At 49.0% G+C, this 21,822-nt stretch overlaps 1 protein-coding gene across 1 annotated transcript in view; it reads right to left on the reverse strand.

Annotated features, from left to right (window-relative positions):
- The window catches only part of WIPI1 (WD repeat domain, phosphoinositide interacting 1), a 29,723-nt gene extending 13,107 nt beyond the window's left edge, over positions 1–16,616 (reverse strand). Inside the window, exons 1-5 of the mRNA XM_065897012.1 lie at positions 16,472–16,616; positions 11,755–11,837; positions 10,212–10,381; positions 6,697–6,793; positions 55–152 (exon numbers count right to left, since the gene is read on the reverse strand). Of these exons, the coding sequence (XP_065753084.1) occupies positions 55–152; positions 6,697–6,793; positions 10,212–10,381; positions 11,755–11,837; positions 16,472–16,551 (528 nt within the window). The 5' untranslated portion in view covers positions 16,552–16,616. The remainder of the gene's footprint in view (positions 1–54; positions 153–6,696; positions 6,794–10,211; positions 10,382–11,754; positions 11,838–16,471) is intronic.
- Between the last annotated feature and the right edge of the window lie 5,206 nt (positions 16,617–21,822).

Here is a 21,822-nt window from a genome sequence, read left to right on the forward strand (position 1 = left end):
ACTGACCACGCGGCCAGGCAGGGGGCTGGGCCGGCGGGGTCGCCGCCAACTTACCAGGGCGTGTCCGTCGTAGAGCACGATCTCGCCTGTCGTCCGGCTCCCAGGATAGGCCACGTAGGAATTGGAATGGTTGATGGACAGGGCACACAGACCTGGGGGACAGCAAACCGCACGTGAAAAGCCGGCGTCCACGCCCGGGAAGGGCATCTGGACACGGCACGACCACAGCGCCACCTGCTGGCGAGGGGAGGAGCGGCCCTGCAGACCTCGACTCTTGATTCTTCTAATCCAAGGACCCTGATCAAGTAAATTCCCGGGACGACCTAGTGATTGGACGCTGACCGTTTCCACGCCACAGCTGAGAGGTCAGAAGTTAGACTATTTTAAACGTTCTTCTTCGCACTGTGCCCCAGGGCCCTGAAGTAACATCTACTTCTCTTCCAATTCCGTTACCCTCTGGGCTACAAGCTCCTAACTGAAATAAAGGGCAGCTTGTGGTGGCCTTTCTGCAGGGGATTAAATGTCATTTCAAATTGGAGGGTGGGGAGTCTGGGTGGCTTGAGGGGAGGACCTATTTAGAAGTTGTTTCAGAGCCAAACGTCCTGCCTCGATAAGGGAAATCGGCGCCTCCAGAGGGGAAATTCACTTGAGGGCAGTGAAGACGGTGTGTCTGCCGTCGGGACAAACTAAAGAAATAGGACGTGTTGGATTTAAGAGGCTTCAACAATATTCTGGAAGAGTAAACACCAAGTCAAACCACTGAACCAAACCTAAAAGCCATTTTTATTTACACGGGCATTGGAGGGGCGGGGGAGGATCCTAATAGCATTTAAGAAAAGGATTTTCACAACAATGGCTTCCATTCATAGGGGTGTACGTGATAGAAGTGAATTCACGGAATTACCCGAACCAGAAGCATTACCAGAATAAGAACTTGGAGATCAGGCAAGAGAGGCCCTTTTTAAATAGAAAAGGTAGCTTTGTTACAAGTTAGTGTGTTAAATGGGTTTCTTGTAAAAGCATAAGAGAAACTTCAGATCAGGCTAAAATGGACCTGACCCTCATCTGCCGGGGGCAGAGCAGAGGTTAAAACAAAAGCAAACGTCGAGGATGGGAACCAAGGTCCGACCTCCTGCTCGGGCTTTGCCGAGGACCCACCAGGCTGTGCCCTTATCACCTGCCAGGCAGCTGTGGGAGGAGGGTGACAGCCCAGCGCCCTGTCCTGCAGGCTCCCTGCAGCCCTCTCGCCTGTACAGGGTCACCCAGCCTCAGAAGAGACCACTCATGCCTTCCCAGTTTTGCTGAATGTTATACCCCCATGACTTTTTTTTTTTTTTTTTTTGCGGTACGCGGGCCTCTCACTGCCGTGGCCTCTCCCGTTGCGGAGCACAGGCTCCAGACGCGCAGGCTCAGCGGCCATGGCTCACGGGCCCAGCCGCTCCGCAGCATGTGGGATCTTCCGAGACCGGGGCACGAACCCGCGTCCCCTGCATCGGCAGGCAGACTCTCAACCACTGCGCCACCAGGGAAGCCCCCCCCCATGACTTATTGTTTAACTGCAAGTTTGTACCTTTTGACCCCATTCAACCATTTCACACCTGTCTTCCCCCTGACCCCCAGCCTCTGATAACCACCAGTCTATCCTCTGCATCTGTGAGCTTGTTTGTTTTGTTTGAAGATTCCACATATAGGTGAGATCATATGGTACTTGTCTTTCTCTGCCTGACTGAATTCACGTAGTGTGATGCCCTCAAGGTCCATCCACGTCATTACAGTGGCAAGATTTCATCCTTTTTCATGGCTGAGTAGTATTCCATTACATCTATATGCCACACCTTCTTTATCCACTCATCCATCGATGGACACTTAGGTTGTTCCCATGTCTTGCCTGTTGTAAATATTGCTGCAATGAACATTGGGCTGCAGATATCTTTTTGAGTTAGTGTCTCCATTTTCTTTGGATAAATACCCAGAAGTGGGATTGCTTAATCATAAGGTAGCTCAGTTTTTAGTGTTTTGAGGATCCTCCACACTGTTCTCCACAGTGGCGGCACCAATTTACATCCCCACCGACAGTGCACGCAGGCTCCCTTTTCTCCACACCCTCGCCAACACTTGTCTCTTGTCTTTTTTTTTTTTTTTTTTGCGGTATGCGGGCCTCTCACTGCTGTGGCCCCTCCCATTGCAGAGCACAGGCTCCGGACGCGCAGGCTCAGCGGCCATGGCTCACGGGCCCAGCCGCTCCGCGGCATGTGGGATCTTCCCGGACCGGGGCACGAACCCGTGTCCCCTGCATCGGCAGGCGGACTCTCAACCACTGCGCCACCAGGGAAGCCCATCTCTTGTCTTTTTGATAAAAGCCATTCTAATAGGTGTGAGGTGACCTTCAGAGTTGTATGTTAAAATGTAAATGTTTCCAGGAAGGAAGGAAGCTTAAACTTCTTCGGCTAACATGGAACTTCCTGTAACACACAATGGAGAGTGAGTTGACACGAGAGTCTGACAAGAAGGGACCGAGGATGGTGGCGAGGGCAGGTACACCCTGCCACGTAACCACGTACCTGACAGCTCTGCCTCTGGCTCGCACCTCGGCCAGCCCACCTGAATGTAGCCAAGGGGCCGTGCGTACCAACCTTTGCAACTTAATGACGGTCCCCAGAAATGCTGAGCGTGAGCTCCTTTAGCTTCCTGTGGTCCAATTCTCAGACAAATCCACCCAGCTCTAAGAATGCACTTTATTTCTTGTGAAGCCCCCAAGGAAAGTAGGAAGACTTTGCTATAGGCTTAGATATTCCCGTTCTACTCGTCTTCTGTTTCTGTCACAAATGTCCCCTGAAACCCTGTATAGGAAGGGAAATGAGCCTTTTCTTTTTTTAAATAAATAAATAAATTTATTTATTTATTTATTTTTGGCTGCGTTGGGTCTTCATTGCTGCGTGCGGGCTTTCTCTAGTTGCAGTGAGCGGGGGCTACTCTTCGTTGCGGTGCACGGGCTTCTCATTGCAGTGGCTTCTCTTGTTGCGGAGCACGGGCTCTAGGTGTGCAGGCTTCAGTAGTTGTGGCACGCCGGCTCTAGAGCACAGGCTCAGTAGCTGTGGCACACGGGCTTAGTTGCTCCGCGGCATGTGGGATCTTCCTGGACCAGGGCTCGAACCCGTGTTCTCTGCATTGGCCGGTGGATTCTTAACCACTGTTCTACCAGGGAAGTCCCAGCCTTTTCTTTGATATTATTTTATAATATAAAAGTGATAGTATAAAGAATTTGTAGAGCCCAGAAAATATAAAGAAACAGAAAAAAAAAAGCACGCAGAATTCTAAAACCCAGAGCCTTTTCACTGTGCTCAATATTTGAGAATATTTTCTTCGGGCCTTTTTCTTTTTTTAAAATATAAGGAGTTAGGTTTTGATGTGGCTTTTGGACTTCAGACTGGACACACATTTTCATAAATCATGGTCAGCTATAATTCCACTGAAACGGTTTGGCTGTAATCCTTCTGCAGCTGGAGAAGAAAAATGCCTGATTTCCATTCAAGAACCAATGGCACCATCGGCTGGAATTAGAAGGAAGTCCTGTGATTCTAAATCATTCTTACCTCGGTATTTATAGTATTATGTGTCAAAATTAAAGCAAGTTAACAGTGATTTATAAAATGCAGTTCCCTCTGGGTTGATTAATGGAATATGCTTTCCAGTTTTTAAAAATAGAAAGGAGAGAAATCGTCTCTGTACTTACAGATGCTCTATGCTACCATTTACCCCACCTGAATTACATTTTCAGAAAGAGCGCTCGCTGGGGAATAAACGGCTACTCTGTCGCATTATATACATTGCTGTGTGGTGTAGACTGCTCCCCCAATGTTCCGTGAAAGCCTGCAAGACTGACAGCATCCCCAAGTTCTGCGGTTGGCGGATTTTTTTATGGAGATTTCCACCTTCAGCTGCTCAGGGTACAGACTGCTGTGCTAGCAGGAAATTAACTTCGAGCCCCGTCTGGCCAAACCCTTTAAAGGAAGCAGCCTGCAGTCTTTGACACAACAGGAATGGGCATGACACAAACAGACAGAAGGAAGGAAATTTACAGCCACGGCCGGTACTGAGCGTGAAGCAATGACAGGACTCTGTGTTTATCATGTGTTCGTAGTTCACAAAGTCAAAAGACATTCAGAATTTGTGTGGCTGAGCCTGTCAGCCAAGAGGCCCCGTCTCCCTGTGACCCATGAAGATGCATCACATCAGGGCCAGAGTTTCCATCTTACAGTTTGTTGTTCAGAAAATACATGAGAGGGTGGGAACAAATGAAGGAGACTCCTGGCCTCTGAGGATCTCATCTACGTGGTTTTGGACGTTCAGAGTCTGCTGGGGGTCCTTGAGCAAGGGGCGGGTCATGTCACTGCAGGGAAACCCTGACCTGTCCCGAGCCTGCCCTCCTGGCTGGGGTCATGTCACTGCAGGGAAGCCCTGACCTGTCCCGAACCTGCCCTCCTGGCTGCAGAGGGACAGGATGCGTGGAACCGGCCGGCAGGCGAGCCTGGCCGAGCCTTGTGTGCCCAGCAGATGGGACTTCGCTCTCACCCCCTCCCCGCCCTCGGGGAGTCCTCCCCATAAGAACTCTGGGGGGTAAAAAGGCTCACCCCCATTTTACTGACATAGGAAGGGCTCAGGGGAAGCTGAGAGGATGATTATAAATGTCAGCATTTGAGGCTGTCTTGGCCTCTCTCTCCAAAGAACGTCAAAGCTGTAATAAGACACACGTTTTGGACTTTCAACCCATCCCTGGTCTTTCAGAAGGAAAGGCTGAATCTCTCCCCCAGCCCACTGGTAATGTTTACCTGAGGACTCCTCCCATCATTTCTAAGTTGTCTTGAGATAAAATCATTCCCTCTGTGAGGCGCACACAACCTAACAGGGAGCACAGATGGCCCTACACCTGCAAACCGCCTTCCTCCCTGTTTAAAGTGCAAAACTGAGGCCATCCGTGCGTTTCCTGAGCTAAGACAAATGGCTGCATTTGCTCAAAAAAGAGACGGGCTTTTCGCAGGAGGAACAGGTTTGGCCCTGAAGGCGGGCAGCACCGTCCCCTGGGCTGAATGGCTGAGGTGTGGCCGCAGGAGTGAGGGGGCTGCCGGCTGCCCTAACCCGTGGGACGCCGGCTCGAAAGGCCGCTGACGGTGCCCGGCTCCCCGCCTTTCAAAGAAACGGAGAGTCACAGGCAGCTTGTGAACTTTCTGCCCACCTGGCATGTCCCCTGCCCCCCTGAGATGTCCTCTGTCCAAAGCTGCCAGGGTCCAGCCCAGGCCCGCGGCTCCAGTGGGCTCTGCTCAGACCCCACTCACCTCCCTCGCCCTGTCAGAAGAGCACATCTTCCTTTCAGCTGTCACCCCCTGGGTCCCAAACCTTCCAAAGACGCCAGGGCCCTTGTGCACCATGTCCCAAGGGTTTGGGGTTCCTGGCGTGTGGTCTGTACCTACAGTGCCTACTATGGTCCCGGGCACGTAGCATGTCTGCAATAAACACTTTTCCAGGTTAGTTCAACCTGTCATTCCTGAAAAACAGCACAAAACGAAACTAATCCCCCACCGCCGTCCCCGGCCATGGTTCCTTCACTTACCACCCTCCACTCGCAAAACAGGCTTTAAAGTCGTTCTCCCACAGAGCTTTCTAACGGCCTCAATGGCTGTGATCTTTTCAAATACAGTACCGTTTTGTCAGGGCTGAAATTTTAAAGCACTGAAGTCAACATCAAGGGCCATCTGTATAACTCAGATGGAGAGAAGGAAATGAGGCCAGAGGAGGAATTACTGCCCAGCAGGCCGTGAGCAGCTCACCGCCACAGACGCCACCCCTGTGAGACGGGGGTTACTATTCCATTTTACAGGTGAGGAAACTGAGGCTCAAAGAGTCTAGGTGACGGAGGTCGGGCCACAGGGATATTGAAATTCAGTGAAAGTCAATGAATTAGAAAACCGCAGTGAACTGAAGCAATCATTTAACGATACTAAGCTGGAGTGCGATTTACAAATACTGCCCTGAATCATTAGATCCGCACACTGTTCTGGTTTGGTGGCTCCTGTCCAACCACACAACTTCCTTCTGCCGCCAGGGATTCACGGAATGTCATCGTCTGCCTTTTCAACCTGACCAATCCCAGCTGCTCCCATTGTTAAATCAGGAAAATGTATTAAAGTGTTACATCTGAGAACTGAATACAGTCCAACCTCCTAGCATATCACCCACGTAGAGAGCATTGTCTGCAACGAAAGAAAACACGTTTCTTTTCGCTTTGGATTGTCTGTCTCCCAGTCAGGTAGAACCCACTTCTGATTATGACATCTGCTCTATACTGAACAACCAGCAAAGATAGCTAGGGGTGAGCACCCTGCAACGTCAGATGCAGGACATCTCCTATGTGTCTGCCTAAATGCTTTGACGCGGTTGCTGGGAATGGGTCCCAGGGGAAAGGAGTTTCTCCCAGGCTGCAGGGAAGGTCACACGGCCCTCCTGCAGGACGCATGGCCTAAGATAATCTGAATCTGCGGCCGTTAAGACAAAGCTTCAAGGCAAACACCACGAAGATTTATAAAGCAATGAAGGACAAACGCTGCTTCGGGTTTTCAATTTGGGTGGAAACACAGCTGGTGCAAAAGGAGCACCCAGACACGAGATTTGGGGGCACCTGGTCCGAGCTGGGGCGCTCACCTGTCGGGTTTGGAGGAATATCCAGGATGGTCTTCAGAAGCTTCATGTCTTTAATGTTGTGAATGTAAATGGACTCCTCCAGGCAAACGAGCAGCCTCTGAAATCACACAGACCCATCAACCCATCGGGGCTGATTCCTCGGAAAGGGGCCCGACCATCCCGAGATCACGCCTCTTTCCTGGGAACCCTAACTCTATTCTAAGCCAAAAGGGGGAGGAATTTTCATGATCAATTTGAAGCTTACGTTATGTGCGCACAGCCGCGTATACATCACCATCCACCTGGACAGAAGCACTCAATACAGGATCTTTGGAAATTCCATTTAGAAATTGAGATTTCCTTCTTGTTTTTGTTTTCGTTTTTGTACTTTTCCCTCTCCTCAGTCCAGGGAATCCTGGACACTTCCTGATCAGACTCCCTTTGCCAGTGAAGACACTTCCGGGTAAACTTCTCAGTTCCCCTTCCCATCAGACGCCGCCTCGGCTTCCTTCAGGCTGGCGCTTCTCAGACTCTGATGAGCACCTGGCATCCCTGGGCAAGGCCTGGGCTCTGCCTGGAGACCCTCGTTCAGGGGGGTTTCAACACGGACCCCAGACGTGAGGACCACTGCTCCCAGGCCAGATCCTTTCATCCCAGGGAACAACTCTTGGAAAGGAAGGAACCTAAAAATACCACTAAGAAGCGGTGGGTTCCCCTTCTGGGAAAAGCCTGCGATGCTGTTTTCCCAGCTCAGAATTTTTCGGGAGACTGTCACTTGAACCAAGCGGAAAGATAACACTGAAACACTTTTCTCAGGTTTATTTAAGGCTCTGTGGCCACAGCGCTGGGTGCAGAGGGCTGACAAAAAAGATTCTAACAGGGCCTCCAAATTGATGGCATGTATCAGTGCTTTTCCGTAAAGTAAAAAGTTGCTGATTCACTGCACCGCTTTGCCTTTCGCCTGCACTTACTACCGTTTGGACTAGAGTGCTCCATGCTTGTTGATGTTTGTGGGTTCGGGTTCGCTCCTGTGTCCCCACCCCCAGCCCCGCGTGCGACCCCAGAATACGGGGTCTTCACCATGCCCCTTCCTGCAGGGGCAGCCTCCACTCCTAGCTTCTCTGGCCTCATCCGCATCTTTCCCCACCAGCTCTTAGAGCACCACCTGCTCTGTGGTCCACTCGCCGGATTTCAGGTCCCCCCCCCCCCAGCCCAAGGGAAACACAGAGAGAACAGTGAGGGGCAAAGAGGAGGCACTTCGTCTGTGTTTCACATGAGGGCTCGTTCCTGGGATGAGCGCAACCCTGGCAATGGCTCCCTTTACTAATCAGTCTGCGGTCTCAGCAGAACCCTGGGCTGGCCTCCAGCTCAGCTCATTCCCTGTCACCCTGGCTCTCATCTACTTGTCTAGGTCCTAGAAGTAAAAACTCCTTTTGTCAACTAGAAAATTCTTTACGGCGTCTGCCCTTGGAGGCTTCCATCCAATCAATCTCCATCTGGGTAACGAGGGCCCTCGGAACAGATGGTCAAAGAACTGTGGACATTTACAAATCCAAATACATCTGGTTTATTGTCTTTATTCCACAGAATACCTTTCCTCTATTAGTAGAAGGGGATTAACAGCAACTAAAAATGAAACAGATCCCAATTACTGAATATTCTTCCTCTCTACAGATTCAGAGGATAATAGGGGTTTTCTTTCTTCTTAATTCCCCACACAAACCTTGGACTTTTTTCCTGTTTTTCAGAAAGGAACTGCACAGCCTGAGGACCTGATGAAATAGACAGAGCAGCCTCTATTCTCACATCCTCGGGGCAGGGAGCGGCAGGACCCTGGCCCCGGCAGGGAGGGCACACCAGCAGCCCCGTAAACCAAAAGTGAAGAGTCCCAAATCTGAATGTTTTTAAGAGAAGCAAACCCCGAAGACTTCCCAGACCTGTTTCAAATCATCTTCTTAGCAGAAGACATGCTAAAGGAAGAGAGCCCTGTTCGGCCGGGGGTCCAGCTGGCTTGGCCGTGAACAGCCGAGAAGTTCTAGGTGCCGTGATGTTCTTTAGGAAATGCGGCCGGGGAACTTTGAAGTGAATATGTGTTTTATTGAGGAGAGGGTGGCACCTAAAGGTTAACAGTCCCATTTGCTGATGAAAATATCCGAGAGCAAGCGAGGGACATTATACAAATAAATACCGTGGATACCATTTGAGGGTTCTGACCTTTACGGGACATTTGCCTAAACAGTCTTAATTTTTATACCCTGGCTATCAACGTATGCAAAGATAAAACGTCCTGCAAAGAAATTTAATGTGCAACCAAGACATTTCAGAGACAGCACTGGAGCCAAGAATTGTGCTTAAAAGCCTTCAAGTTGAAAACCCTCAAACTGCCTTTCCCTCTCTTGCCAAGAACTGGGCTTATCTTCTTTATCCCCTGCTACTCCTTGCTTCTAGAATACGCCGTATTCTATTTCTCAGGCCATTTTCTACCACCCTGCTTTATACAGACTTGAATGGTAGGCAGTCAGCATAGTGGATCAACCCAAAGAAACAATCTCTTCCTTCTCATAAACTTAAGACAGCACTTCGTCTCATTTGTTTAAAAAAAAAGTAAGCACTTAATAGTTTAGGTACAAAGGAGAAAACGATGTCCTCGGTGAAGGCAAGGACCTCCAGCACCCTGGGAATATTTAATTGAATACACAGATCTGCTCGGTCACAGAAAGAACCGATTTATTTGTTTTTGTATTTAATAGGCAGCCGGGAAACAGATATTCACTGAGCATTTTTCTACCGGGCACCGTCTTTTCTACCAGGCCTTACGGGAGCAAGTAAAACGGATACAGTCGCTGCCCTCATAGGATTTAAAATCTAATAATTCAAGGGAAACTCGGCTAGTACCCCCAAATGCTTATTTAACAGGAACTTAATAGTTTTCAAAAGAATGTATACTGCACGTTTGAGATAAGACTAACCCTTCCTCCAACAAAGAAAACACCACCAGAAACATCTTCACGGGTTAGCCGGAAGAAAGAAAAGCGGCCTGGGACTCGGTCCCAGCAAGAGGAGGGGCAGTTTCACCGGCTGGCTTCAGCACTAACCCAGGAGTACCACACTTTCTCTCCAGGAGCTTATTCTGACAGGCGTGACCACCAGCCGGCAAGGAATGCCACCATCTAGGGCCCAAAGCAGAAGGGCGCCCCTCTGGTTTAAGGTGCCCCTGCGGTGGCTCATGGGACAGATTCTGAGCCAGGGTTCCACCCAGCTTGGCTCCAGGGGGACAGCGTTCGCCTAGCCGGATGTTTGAGAAATCACGGCAGGCGGAAGGACCGGGGCCCGGGGGCGGTGCGGGCCGTCTCACCACCGAGACAAGTGTACGGCGTAGACTCAAACCATGTCCCCGTAATCCTCGGCCTGAGTTTCAAAACCCCCGACAGAGCTGGATGCTGGAGAGAGATGACCATCCCGAGAGATGCTCCTCTTTTTCCTTGGTCCCCAGCGGCGGGAGCCTTGTGACGCGGAGGGATGCGCCAGCCCCTTACCTGCCGGTTCAGCCTGATGGACAAGACGTTACTGGAGTAGCTGTAGCTGCAGATCTCCGTGCCCTTCTTGAAGTGGTAGACGTTCATCTGACGAGGCTTCGTGTGGCTCACCACCACCACCAGGCTGCTGGAGAAGAGGCGCTCCACGATGCAGACGTCGGGGATGTCATCTGCGGGCAGGGGGTGGGGAGGCGGCCGAGGGCAGGCCGAGGGCAGGCAGACGTCAGCCCGCCGGCCTCCTCGGGGTCCTCCCTCCCTTGCCGCCCGCTTGCAGAGATTCCCCGCCCCTTCCCTCGACAGTGAACTTTTACCCGTTTCCCAAGCTCCCAAGCCCTTTCCACGATGGACAGTCAGGCAGACCCCGGAGATCAGAACCTCAAGCCGGGCTTTCCAGAGCATCCCCTGATGCCCTCTGCGGCTGGAATCACAGCCCCGCCCCCGGGGCCGCTGTCCTCTCTGCAGAGCATATCTGGGAGGTTTGGATCAATCCACTCTTCCTCCATGGGAGGTTGCAAAGGGGTAACTACTCTGTCGGGAGGCTCTGCTTTCGGAATTCTTCTGGTCCCTGTTGCTAAAAGGTACAGGTGCCACCATGATGGGGGAGGGGAGGGGGCAGGAACAGTGAATTCTGTGCCTCCTGCCCGTCTTGCTGTGCTCCCTGACTCTCTCCGGAATCCCTTTCCTGTTGATAATACCCCGGACATCTGTTTTATGACCAGGGGAGTCCTTCTGTACCCAGGAAGAAGGTAAATCAGGAGGCCTCTCGAGCGCCTGTAGACAGGAGGCCTCCGTGTCGTTCTGGGAACAGTCTTTTCACATGTCTGCCTTTCTTGGGCTCCAGCAAGTCCCATAGGGAACAACGCAGGACAGATACAGAGCAGAATCTTCACAAAAATGTTATAATAAAAATAACATCTTACAAGTCAATTGGGAGCCTAAGATATTATTTGCCAAGCCACTTTCTTCCCAGGAAATCCGAAGAGTGTGTTTTCGTCAATATCATGGTGGCATAAACAACAACCTTCCCTGAGACAATGAGAGAGGCACATTTCTAAGCTGGACTTGTTTTTAATATTCACTAGAAGTACTTCAATGTCTTCGATATGGATTCTGTGACTGGGAGACTACTGCTTTATTAAAACAAGGAAAATACTCCCATGACTGAATGAATGTTACCAATATTCTACAGTGCCAATAAAAGGGCAAAAAAAAAAAAATCGTAAGTGAACTTTCAGTTTGACAATTATCAGAACTGATGACCGTGCATATGAGTATACGAAAAAGTGTCAACAATACAGTTTCAAAGGATTTCTTAATGTAAAAAGAGAATGTTACTTCAGCTATTGCCAAATCTTACTAGTGTTTCATGGTGGGTTTTTTTTTTAAAGCAAGTGGAAACGATGATTTATATTTAAATCTGAAAAAACACTGACTCTGTAAGTTTGCGGTTAATGGAGGGAAATGCAGACAGTTGAGCAGTACCCCGGCTTCGAGTCTAGAGGGAGGATTTGGTGCCCTGAGGTCCTCACACGCACACACTTACTGCTTCCGTGGACGGGGTCCAGCTGCTCCACGGAGCTCAAAGAAAACAGCTTATAACCAGATTTGGTTCCAATCGCGAGGGATCTGTGAAGGCAAGGACAGCCTGGGAATGACAACAGGTACTGGGTCCAACCACAGGTGTGTCTGAAGAGAGACACCCTCCGTCCCTCTAGCCTCAGATAAACACACAGCCTCAGGAGTCAAGACATTTGATCACTTTCTAGATGGAGAAGCAAGCATGCCTTGTCAGGTGGGCAGGTCCAGTTGAAAGGAAGTCAAAGACAGCTACATACAAACGTGAAATGGCGAAGAGACCTGAAACTGAATGGGCTCTATCGTCAAATGAAGTGTCAGACCCACCAGAGACCATGCTTTCCCAGCTGGGCAGAAATGGGAAAAATGGCATGTTTGACAATATTCATCACAGTGCTACCAAGAGGTAAATTATTTTTTTTTCTTTCCTCCCTCCCTCCCTCCCTCCCTCCCTCCCTCCCTCCCTTCCTTCCTTCCTTCTCTCCTTCCTTCACTTTCTTCCTTCCCTCCCTCCCTCCTTCCTTCCTCCTTTCTTTCCTTCTTTCTTGCTTAAAAAAGACATACGTGATCTTAGAAGACACAGTGGGTCATTAGCAGGCAAAATTTAATAGATGCTTCCTTCCATCGCTTTCCATGAAAGCATCTCAGATACTTTATACCAGTTGTTCTCATCCCTGCTGCACGTTAAACTCACCTGGGAAGCTTTAAGAAAAATACTGATGACTGTCTACCCTGCTCCCCCCGGCCCTGTGCTTTTTATTTAATTGGATTTCTTTCTTCTTTTTGTTTTTTTTCAGTTCAAGTACTTTCACGGGCAGCCATTCATGGGCAGCCATGGTTGAGAACTCTGCTTTATCCCCTGCTTCACAAAGCCAGCACTGCACCCTACCAACAGAGCAAAATCGAAACCTTATCTGGGACAACGGGGGCTAAAAGAATTTTGTCTTCTTCTTCTTCTTCTTCTTTTTTTTTTTTTTTTTAATTTTTTGGCCGCGCAGTGCAGCCTGTGGGATCTTAGTTTCCTGATCAGGGATCAAACCCACGTCCTCTGCATCGGAAGTGCAGAGCTTGAACCACTGGACCGCCAGGGAAGTCCAGAATCTTGTCTTCTTAATCTTTCACTCTTCAACCGATAGATACAGAGTGTGCACCCATGTTTCCTTGGCCCCAGGATGAAAGCAAGCGAGTCAGTTTTGTTTGGCAGCTGAGAATTCCTATCCAGCTCTCTCCGGCTTTGCCCTCAACACCTCAGTGATGACCAAAATCTTACCCAGAGCACCCTCAGAATAAGCCATCAGACCCTGACCCCTGGGAAATGGGATGCCAGGGCTGAAATGGACCTTAAAATGGTCCTACGTAGACCTAACAATTAGTCCAACTCCCTCATTCAAAATAAACATATGAAAAGGCGAGCTTCAGCTCTTCACAGGGAGACATAGACTAAAATAAACAGCTTACTGCTACAAGCCTGGCTGGCCAAGGCTCTTGCTTCACTAGCCTAAAAGAGAGACGGTCATATGATTCTCCCTGGAAGTTTGTTTTTTTTCTACCCTAACATTTGTTCTTCCCTGGAATGGCAGTTGACTTTTAATCAGGAAGGTGGCTGCTTCTGCTTCTTTACTCCCCACCCCCCCCCCCGCCCCCGCCCCCAACCGACCTGCTGAGCAGCTAACCTGGGGGATTAGACGTTTGCATCAAGCAACAGTGCGCTCAGAACTGGGGCTTGGCTTCTAATAACAACAAACTCGAAAGGCCAGCCAGCCGCATCTTAAAACTTCAACATATACATACTCCATAGTGATCACTGTTTCTAAACCTTCTTCCCATAAACTTTTTTCACATAAATATGTGTGCAGTTAGTTGCAAACCAAGGTTTCTAAAGCTTGCAAGTAAGGGAAAAAATGTTGTAATTAGAGTCTTATAATATTAACCAAAATATTAACTGGCAACTTAAAATAACTTTCAAACATACGCCCTTCTCCACAAGAATTTTAACTATGGGAAATGGCAGTGTGATCACTGTTGTGTTTTAAATGGTTGATCAATGACCACAAAAAACTCTGAATCAAGGAATTCAGACTAAAACCGTATTTCATTCATAAGGCCTTTCCGTAGGAAGAAAAAAAATTCTCATCACCTCTCATGAAAATGGGATTTGCGACAAATACATACCACGAATCAAGTGAAAAAAACACACCCAAATTGTCTGGCACGGGGCCAAGCATGAAGGATGAGTGAAGACTGCTAAAGGTTAGTTGTCTTCTAACTAACCTTCTCCAGAAAAACTGGACCCTAATTTTTTTTTTTTTTTTTTTTTACCGGTACGCGGGCTTCTCACTGTTGTGGCCTCTCCCGTTGTGGAGCACAGGCTCCGGACGCGCAGGCTCAGCGGCCATGGCTCACGGGCCCAGCCGCTCTGTGGCATGTGGGATCTTCCCGGACCGGGGCACGAACCCGCGTCCCCTGCGTCGGCAGGCGGACTCTCAACCACTGCGCCACCAGGGAAGCCTGGACCCTAAATTTGGCCTATACTTATAGAAAAAGACACGCTGACACTCCGAAATGTATTCGGCAAGGGGCTTGACTTATTTTAAAATCCAATGCCATACCCTCTGAGGCTCAAAGCAACTGACTGTGACAAAAACTTTTATTTATAGGTGCGACAGAGCTGCCCAGCAGAGCCAGGAAGACAGAACTGACAGTAGGGACTAAGGACAGTATCTTCCCGAGCACCCTACGGTTTTGAAAATAACATTCTTATCCAACCGCTATAGAAAGCTGGGACTTGCCTAGAGTAAAAATTAACATCCCTTTTAAAAAAATGTAATAAACAATGCTACAAAGCAGAATTGAGAACATTTCCTACTAAGAAGCAAACTAGCCCTAGCTCCCCTCGTTAACCTGCTCTCAGCTGGGAAGGCAAACACCCAGGCATTTCAACAGCCATCCTCTCTTGCAAAATGTTTCTTACAAAACATCAGAAGTGAATCTAGACCATCATTTTTGTAAACTGTGGCTGTCAACCCATGAGAAAATAATTTAGTAAGTCACGAATGGCTTAAAAAAAAAAAGAGGGCTTCCCTGGTGGCGCAGTGGTTGAGAGTCCGCCTGCCGATGCAGGGGACACGGGTTCGTGTCCCGGTCCGGGAAAATCCCACGTGCCGCGGAGCGGCTGGGCCCGTGAGCCATGGCCGCTGAGCCTGCGCGTCCGGAGCCTGTGCTCCGCGGCGGGAGAGGCCACAGCAGTGAGAGGCCCGCGTACCGCTAAAAAAAAAAAAAAAAAAAAAAAAAAAAGAAACACAAAATACCAGAGGGTATTCAACACATTACGAGCATGTTGTGAATTGCTTTTCAGTGATATTATACGTGTGTGTGTGTGCGTGTACAGACACACATCTATATCTGGATATTGGGTAATGTTGTAACATGTATTTCTTATTCTGGGCTGTGGTCAAGGCAAGCTTGAAAGTCCCGCTTCTAACCCAGTTGTCCAGCTACTGGATTACATGATTACACATACAGCTTTTTCGAACAAAGGTATATTGTTTGGCAGAGGGTGTTTTCAAACAGAAACACAAAGGGAATGGAAGCCAGGGCTGCTTATGGTACACGATGGCCTTAATTACACTACTGAATGTTCAATATTAGCACAGCCCAGGCACAGACGGCCAACACACACCTGAAGCCGACTCCAAACAGGGAGCACGACAGAGACTGGTACAGCAGGAAATGGGGAACTGGGAAGAGGTCATCACTGCCTAATGCTCTGGGTGCACATTCCAAAGAGATTATTCCATATGGTGCCCAGAGCTGGTGTCTAACAATCCCATGAGAAGAGGTAAGGGAGCAGCAGTTTGCTCCTAAGGGACACCCTCCAGCTGTCTGAAACGCAGTCCAGCAACTCCCGGCTCTCTGGTCAAAGTCCCAATGGGAACATCAAGGTGAAACGTTAAAAATCCAGTCAAAAGGCAACAGAGTGGAGTTCATGCTTCTCCCGGAAGGCAGCCTGGGCGGGGAAAGGGCGTCTGGACTCCCAGGAGGAGGCTCGGCCTCTCCAGTGGGCTACGGGAAGACACAGTGAGAGCAATGGAGAGGCTCCTGACACCCAGATCCGGCGGGCGAGGTGCCCTGCGCTGGGGCTGGGACCGGGGCTGGCCTGGCCGCAGGGATAGGCTGCCTCTGAGTCATTGGCCCTGCCCAGATGCCACGTTGAGATGCTCAAGGACAAATGGGAAAGTTTTTCCTGTACTCCCATCTTCCTGGGCTCCAACTACCTCGCCTTGGGTCAGCTTGCAACTTCCCCGTCCTCTCCCATCTCCTTTGCTTTGGCCTCTGCCCCTCCTTCCCCAGACCCCCAATTTGGTCACTACCCCGCCCCCCCGTCCCCCCACGTTCCTTGGTCTCCTTCAGCCCCAATCCCCTGGCTAACTCCGTCCTTCTCCCCCAGGCCGGGCCCTCCTGGCTCTCGGCCGGCAGCGGGCGACGGGGGTGCTCAGCCCCCTCCTGGAGGACGGGGAGGCCGACGGGGCGGCCCGGGGACCCTCACCAGTCCGAGCATCACCGGCCGTCCGCCGAGGCCTCTGGGGACGTAGGCCCGCGCCTCCTGCACAAGTTGCCAACTGGACTACACCCCCGATCGCGACTTTTCACCCCCACCTCCCGGCAGGGCAGGCGCCTCGGCTTACGTGCAGTCCTGGTTGAAAGAGAAGCAGCTGAGCGCCTCCTCGACCCCGCCCGAGGGGCCATCCGCGGCCCCGGCCTCCATTGGGGGCTCGACCCGGGAAGCCGCCGCTCCGAGCGAGCGACAGCCACCTCAGCAGCCCGCTGGCGCCGACCCCGCGGGCCGGGTTGCCCGCCCCCTCCGCCCCCGGCCCCGCCCCCGGCCCCGCCCGGGCCCCGCCCGGGCCGCGCGTCGCCCCGCCCCTCCTCGCTCAGCTCCGCCCCGCCCCGCCCCCTCCTGCGGGTCCCGCGGACCCAGACGCCGACAGGGTGGGGTTCCCACTGCCGGCCTCCATTGGTCGTGAGCCCACGCCCCGGCTCACCCTCGGCCAATTGGCGACGGCTGTAGGCGGTACCGCCCTGCTGGCGACCCGCCCCCAACTCCGAGACACGGCTTGCCATTGGGAGAAGGCGCGTGACGCGAAGGCTGCAGGCCACGTGGCGGTGTTTTCACTGCCAGTGCGGCCCGGCAGAGCGGGAAGAGGGAAGGGCCAGGCAGCTGGGCCCTGCCTGCAGGCTCCGGTCCGGCGTCTGCGTCGCGGCCGCGGCAAAGCACACAGGCGGGCGCGCTCGTTCCGACCCCACCCAGCCCCGTGTTCTGGGTAACACTCCGTCTACTAAACTTACAGTTTAGTAGAGAGCGTTGGACGCCAAAGCTCCACCCTCTCGTAGAGTCTTCAAGCTGCTTAGAAGACTGTTTCTAACAGGAGGATGCTGAGGCCAGATAGGTAGGACGTCCGCCTTATCCATTGTCCGTTGAGAACTCTTACCACAGGTCAAGCACCGTGTTAACAATGTGTATTATCTCGTTGAATTCTTACAAAACTTTGGGAGGAAAGCGTAATTATGCCCAATTTAAAGAAGCCGTAACTGAAGCACAGAACTGCTAGACAATTCTGCCTGAAGTAACACAATAAGTGGTAAAATGTGGTTTTGTCTGATTTCAAAACCCGTGCACCAACGACTCGGCGGCTAGACAGTTTTTGGCAAAACCTATCTGATCTGTAGCTGAAAAAATGAAAGAAAATGGGTAGAGGATGTTGTATTTTATGAAAAGGATGAAGTCTTGAAGACAGCACAGTAAAAACCTCATGTAATTCGAGGTGAATTCAAACGGTCTCTCTTCCCAAGTTGAATACATGTTGCCATGTAGAATTATCAACACAACTAATGAATCAGTAGCTCTGCTAGTTTTGGATGTATATAATTACTGACGAATTTTTAAGTCCTGCTTTTCAAATTTTGAGACGAAATGATATTTTATTGTTGTACCACTGCATTTCAGACTGGTATAATTCAAAGTTTCTATTTTGTGACAAAACTGTATATATGTATATAGGAAACTTGGACCTACAGTGGGTGAGTGAAGAGAACTGTTTCTCTTAAGCTTTTCTGGTTGACTCCTGGTTTTGGTTTTCTGAAATGCAAATATAACAGTTTCTTTTTTCAGTGCTATTATTCTTCCTCTCAACTGATGTAAAAATAGTTCAGCTAACACATCTACAGATGTCGATTGCTCTTTAGTTGATTGTGAGGTGTTGTAAAAATCATCGTAAGGGAAGGAGCCGCCACCTGGATGCTTTAACTGTGTTATCCTTGTAACGTCTCAGCTCAGAGGTGCTTTCTCTCTCCCCTCCCAGCTCAGGCAAATGCTGCAGTCCTTTTTGTTCTATTTAGAAAGCAAAAAGTCTGACATTCTAGGTGGTAGGTTGTTGGGAGAATTACATAATGTGCACAATAGGTTTTTAAAGTGGAAGCTGTTATTACCAAGAATTTGGACTTTATGGGGTAGAGATGGGAGCTGGTGTTAGTTTTTGAGCAGGAGAGTTTTGTGATAAAAGTAGTGTTTTAGGCAGATAAACTCGGCCAGGGTGTGCAGAGCAGATTAGAAGGGAGAAAAGCCTAGACTAATGTGAAATTTTAGGAGCAAAAAGCATGTGAGAAACTAGGCTATAGGTTGGCAGCAAGGTCAGAAAGGTTAGGACAAACCCAAGAGAGATTCTTTTTTCTTGAAATGTATTTGACATATAACTTTGTGTCAATTTAAGGTGTACAACGTGTTGATTTCATACATTTATATGTTTTAACATGACTGCCATTGTAGCGATAATTAGCACCTCATCATGTCATGCGAAGAGATGTTTTGAAGGGCGCTGTCCACTAGAAGGATGATGTGAACCCCAAATGTGATTAAAACTTTTCAAGACGTGTCATTTAGAATTTTCTAGGCCCCATGTTAAAAAGGGTAAAGAGAAATGGGCAAGTTAATTTTAATAATATTTAACTATTTAAATACTATTTAACATAACCCAGTACATCAAAAATATCATTTTAGTCGGTAATCCACGTAAAATTATCCATCAGCCAGTTTGGATTATCATTATTTTTTAGCATAAATATTTAAAATCCCGTGTGTCTTTTTCACTTACGGTATATATCTCAATTCGCACTGGCCACATTTTAGGTGCTCACGTGGTTGGTAGCTATCTTATTGCCCAGTGGACTTCTGAGAGCATAAGCCTCAGGGCATGGCGGCTGACGGGGAAAGAGGGGTGTCAGGGAAGAAGACCGGAAGACTTAAATAAAGCCGATTGCACGGTCAGAAGGCGCAATGTGCTGCTTTCAGAAACCAGATGTCTGGCAGGTATTTAGGAAGCTGCATTTAGTTTCAGACACATTGAGGTGGTAGAACTGAATGCTCATTGGAGTTAAGATTCAGACCTAGAGATGTAGATCTGGAGGAAAACAGGTCACCTTCCCAGCCCCACTTTTTCCTATGAATGATCTCCCTTGTATATTTCCTACTGGATTAATGGTTCACATCCCCCAAGGACCCACGTGGAAATAACATCCCAGGGCTGCCTCATCTGGTTTTATTTTTCCCAAGACAATACAGAAATCTGTATTTTATGTAAATGTGTATTTATAGAAATATTTATTTCATAGAAGCCTATATTTTTACGTACAAATGTTAAACGCTGACAACTAATTCTTCTTTTTAAAAAAACACTATGTGAGCCAAACTAAATACATCAGCTGGCTGGATGTGGTTTGTGGAGGGCCAGTGTATGACTTCTGTTAGAGGCAGAAGGAGCCACTTTGAGAGGTTCCACCCTCAAAAAAAAAAAAAAAAAAATCCCAGAAATCCGTTTGGATAAAAGGCCAAGGAAAAGGTTATAAATAAATTCAGAGGTGCTGAATTCATTTAATGCCAGGCTGGTTTTTCTTTTTTTTAAGTCCTAGCTCGTGTCTAGGTTCTATAGGAGTGGAAACTCCTGATTTGAACATCAGGCTTATGGCATCTTAATCCTTCCACATTCTTGGAACAGAGATTTCAAGGCTGAATATCAGAAGCAAAGGAATATTGGGGGAGGGGCAGAGAACACACAGTTTACTGAAATGGGAACAGGATTTTGACTCTTTCTCTTTTTCCCAATTGGAATTCCTACATGTCCATCTTTTCCCAGGCAAAATGTCCATTCTTTCTAGGGAAACAGTAAGTCAGCAAAATCTTGGGAGAATCAAGCCAGGGTCTGGGAATCAAACATCCTTTGTAAGATAAAATTGCAGGCCACAATTCAGCTAATGGGAAGACTTCCTATTTGTGTAACAATCAGGTTGTAATTTAAAGATGCTGACGAGGGCATACACAGGGGAAGTTGGAAGTGAGAAATCCTGTCTGATGCAAGCTTCCGGTCACTCAATATGCTTGCCTGTGACACCCAACCATCTATAATTAGAGTAACTACTAGGTGAGTGCATACCGCTCCTGGCTGCTGCTTCTTTTTATAAAATCCATTCTATTTTTATAAAATCAAGTCACAGGGAATCATCTCCTTTCTCTTCTTGTTGATGTGTTTCAACACTCTGAGTGTGAGCTGAGGAAGAGTAGAACCACAACGGAGAAGGGTGTATGGTGGTCCTTGCAGGACAGAGGAGAGGGGGAGAGGCAATAGAAAACAGGTAAGCCTTTGGGGCTGCGGAGAGGGAACGGCGATGGGTTATGATGTGAAGGGAGCTCAAGAAGTTAGCCCCACAGTTCTAAGTAGGAGAGGAGGGAACGGGCTGAAGGGTGATTTCTGGGAAAGGAGATGGTCCCATGGGATTGGCAATCAGGAAGTCCCCAGCCAAGGGCCTGGCTGAGCAAAAGCACAACTGGGCTTTCTTCTTACTCACCGTGGGCACCGTCTGGGTGGGAGAGCACGGCTGCAGTGAGTGAACAGCCCCTGGGATGTGCCTTTGTTCCCCAAACGGGTTTTTTGGTTGAAAAAAGGGAGGGCAGGGAGCAAAAACTAACAGCCTTTCTAATATTCCTTGACTTACGTATTTCCTCTCAAGGGTAAGAAACAATGATATTTCACTGAAGAACTGGTGTCTTTGTCTTCATCCCCCTCCCCAATCTGTCATATTTTGGCTTCCAGAATAATCTTCCTAAAACACCAAAGCAAATCACAAGTTCTCCATAGATAGTTGCTGGTCAACTGACATTTACAAAGACAGTAGCTTTCTATGCCTGCATTTGCAGACGTACCTTGAGCAAATGGTCTATTATTCAACACAATGTGGGGAGGTTCAACCATCGAGTTTCTGTTCCCTGGGACATGTGAAGACCAGCCGAGATTACAGACATGGGTTCATCAGATCAGCCAATCACCCTGGCTTCAGTGTTAGAGTATCTGGAAATGGAAAACAAAGCTTTATGGAAAACTTGGCTTGAAGCCTCACACAGCTTCATTTAATGCTCACCACCTCTGTTCTGTCCAGGACATTTTATCCCCATCGTGCGGCCGTGTAAACCCATCTTGAGAGACGTTGGATAAGTTTCTCAGGGTCCCAGGAGATGCTGTCTTCACTCAGTTCCCTCCACTAGATTCTCGGGTCACCATTTCATGCTGCCTCTCGCATTGCTGTAGTTCAAGGTTGGAAACAGAGCTGGAATCTTAAGCTCTACCTCATTGGCTAGAGAGGCAGGGCAGAGAGGAAAAGGCAGGATTGTGCCAAGAAGGCCATTGGTCAAGCTCAAAGGGGAGGCATGGAGTCCTGCAACTTTTCAAAAAGGTCCAAAGCTTTGCTTAACGTTTGCCAGGGTGCTACTCCAAGTAGAGTTGGCCCTCTGTATCAGTGGATTCCGCACGCGTGAATTCAACCAAACTTTGATCGAAAATATCCCCCCAAATTTAAATAAATAAGGAAATAAATGCCGGTTCCAAAAGGCAAAATTAGAATTTGCCACGTCAGTAACTATTTACATAGCACTTACTTTGTATTAGGTATTATAAGCAAGGTAGAGACGATTTGAAGTATTTAGGAGGGTGTG

The sequence above is a fragment of the Phocoena phocoena genome, chromosome 19 (genome assembly GCF_963924675.1).
Source record: "Phocoena phocoena chromosome 19, mPhoPho1.1, whole genome shotgun sequence".
NCBI lineage: Eukaryota > Metazoa > Chordata > Mammalia > Artiodactyla > Phocoenidae > Phocoena > Phocoena phocoena.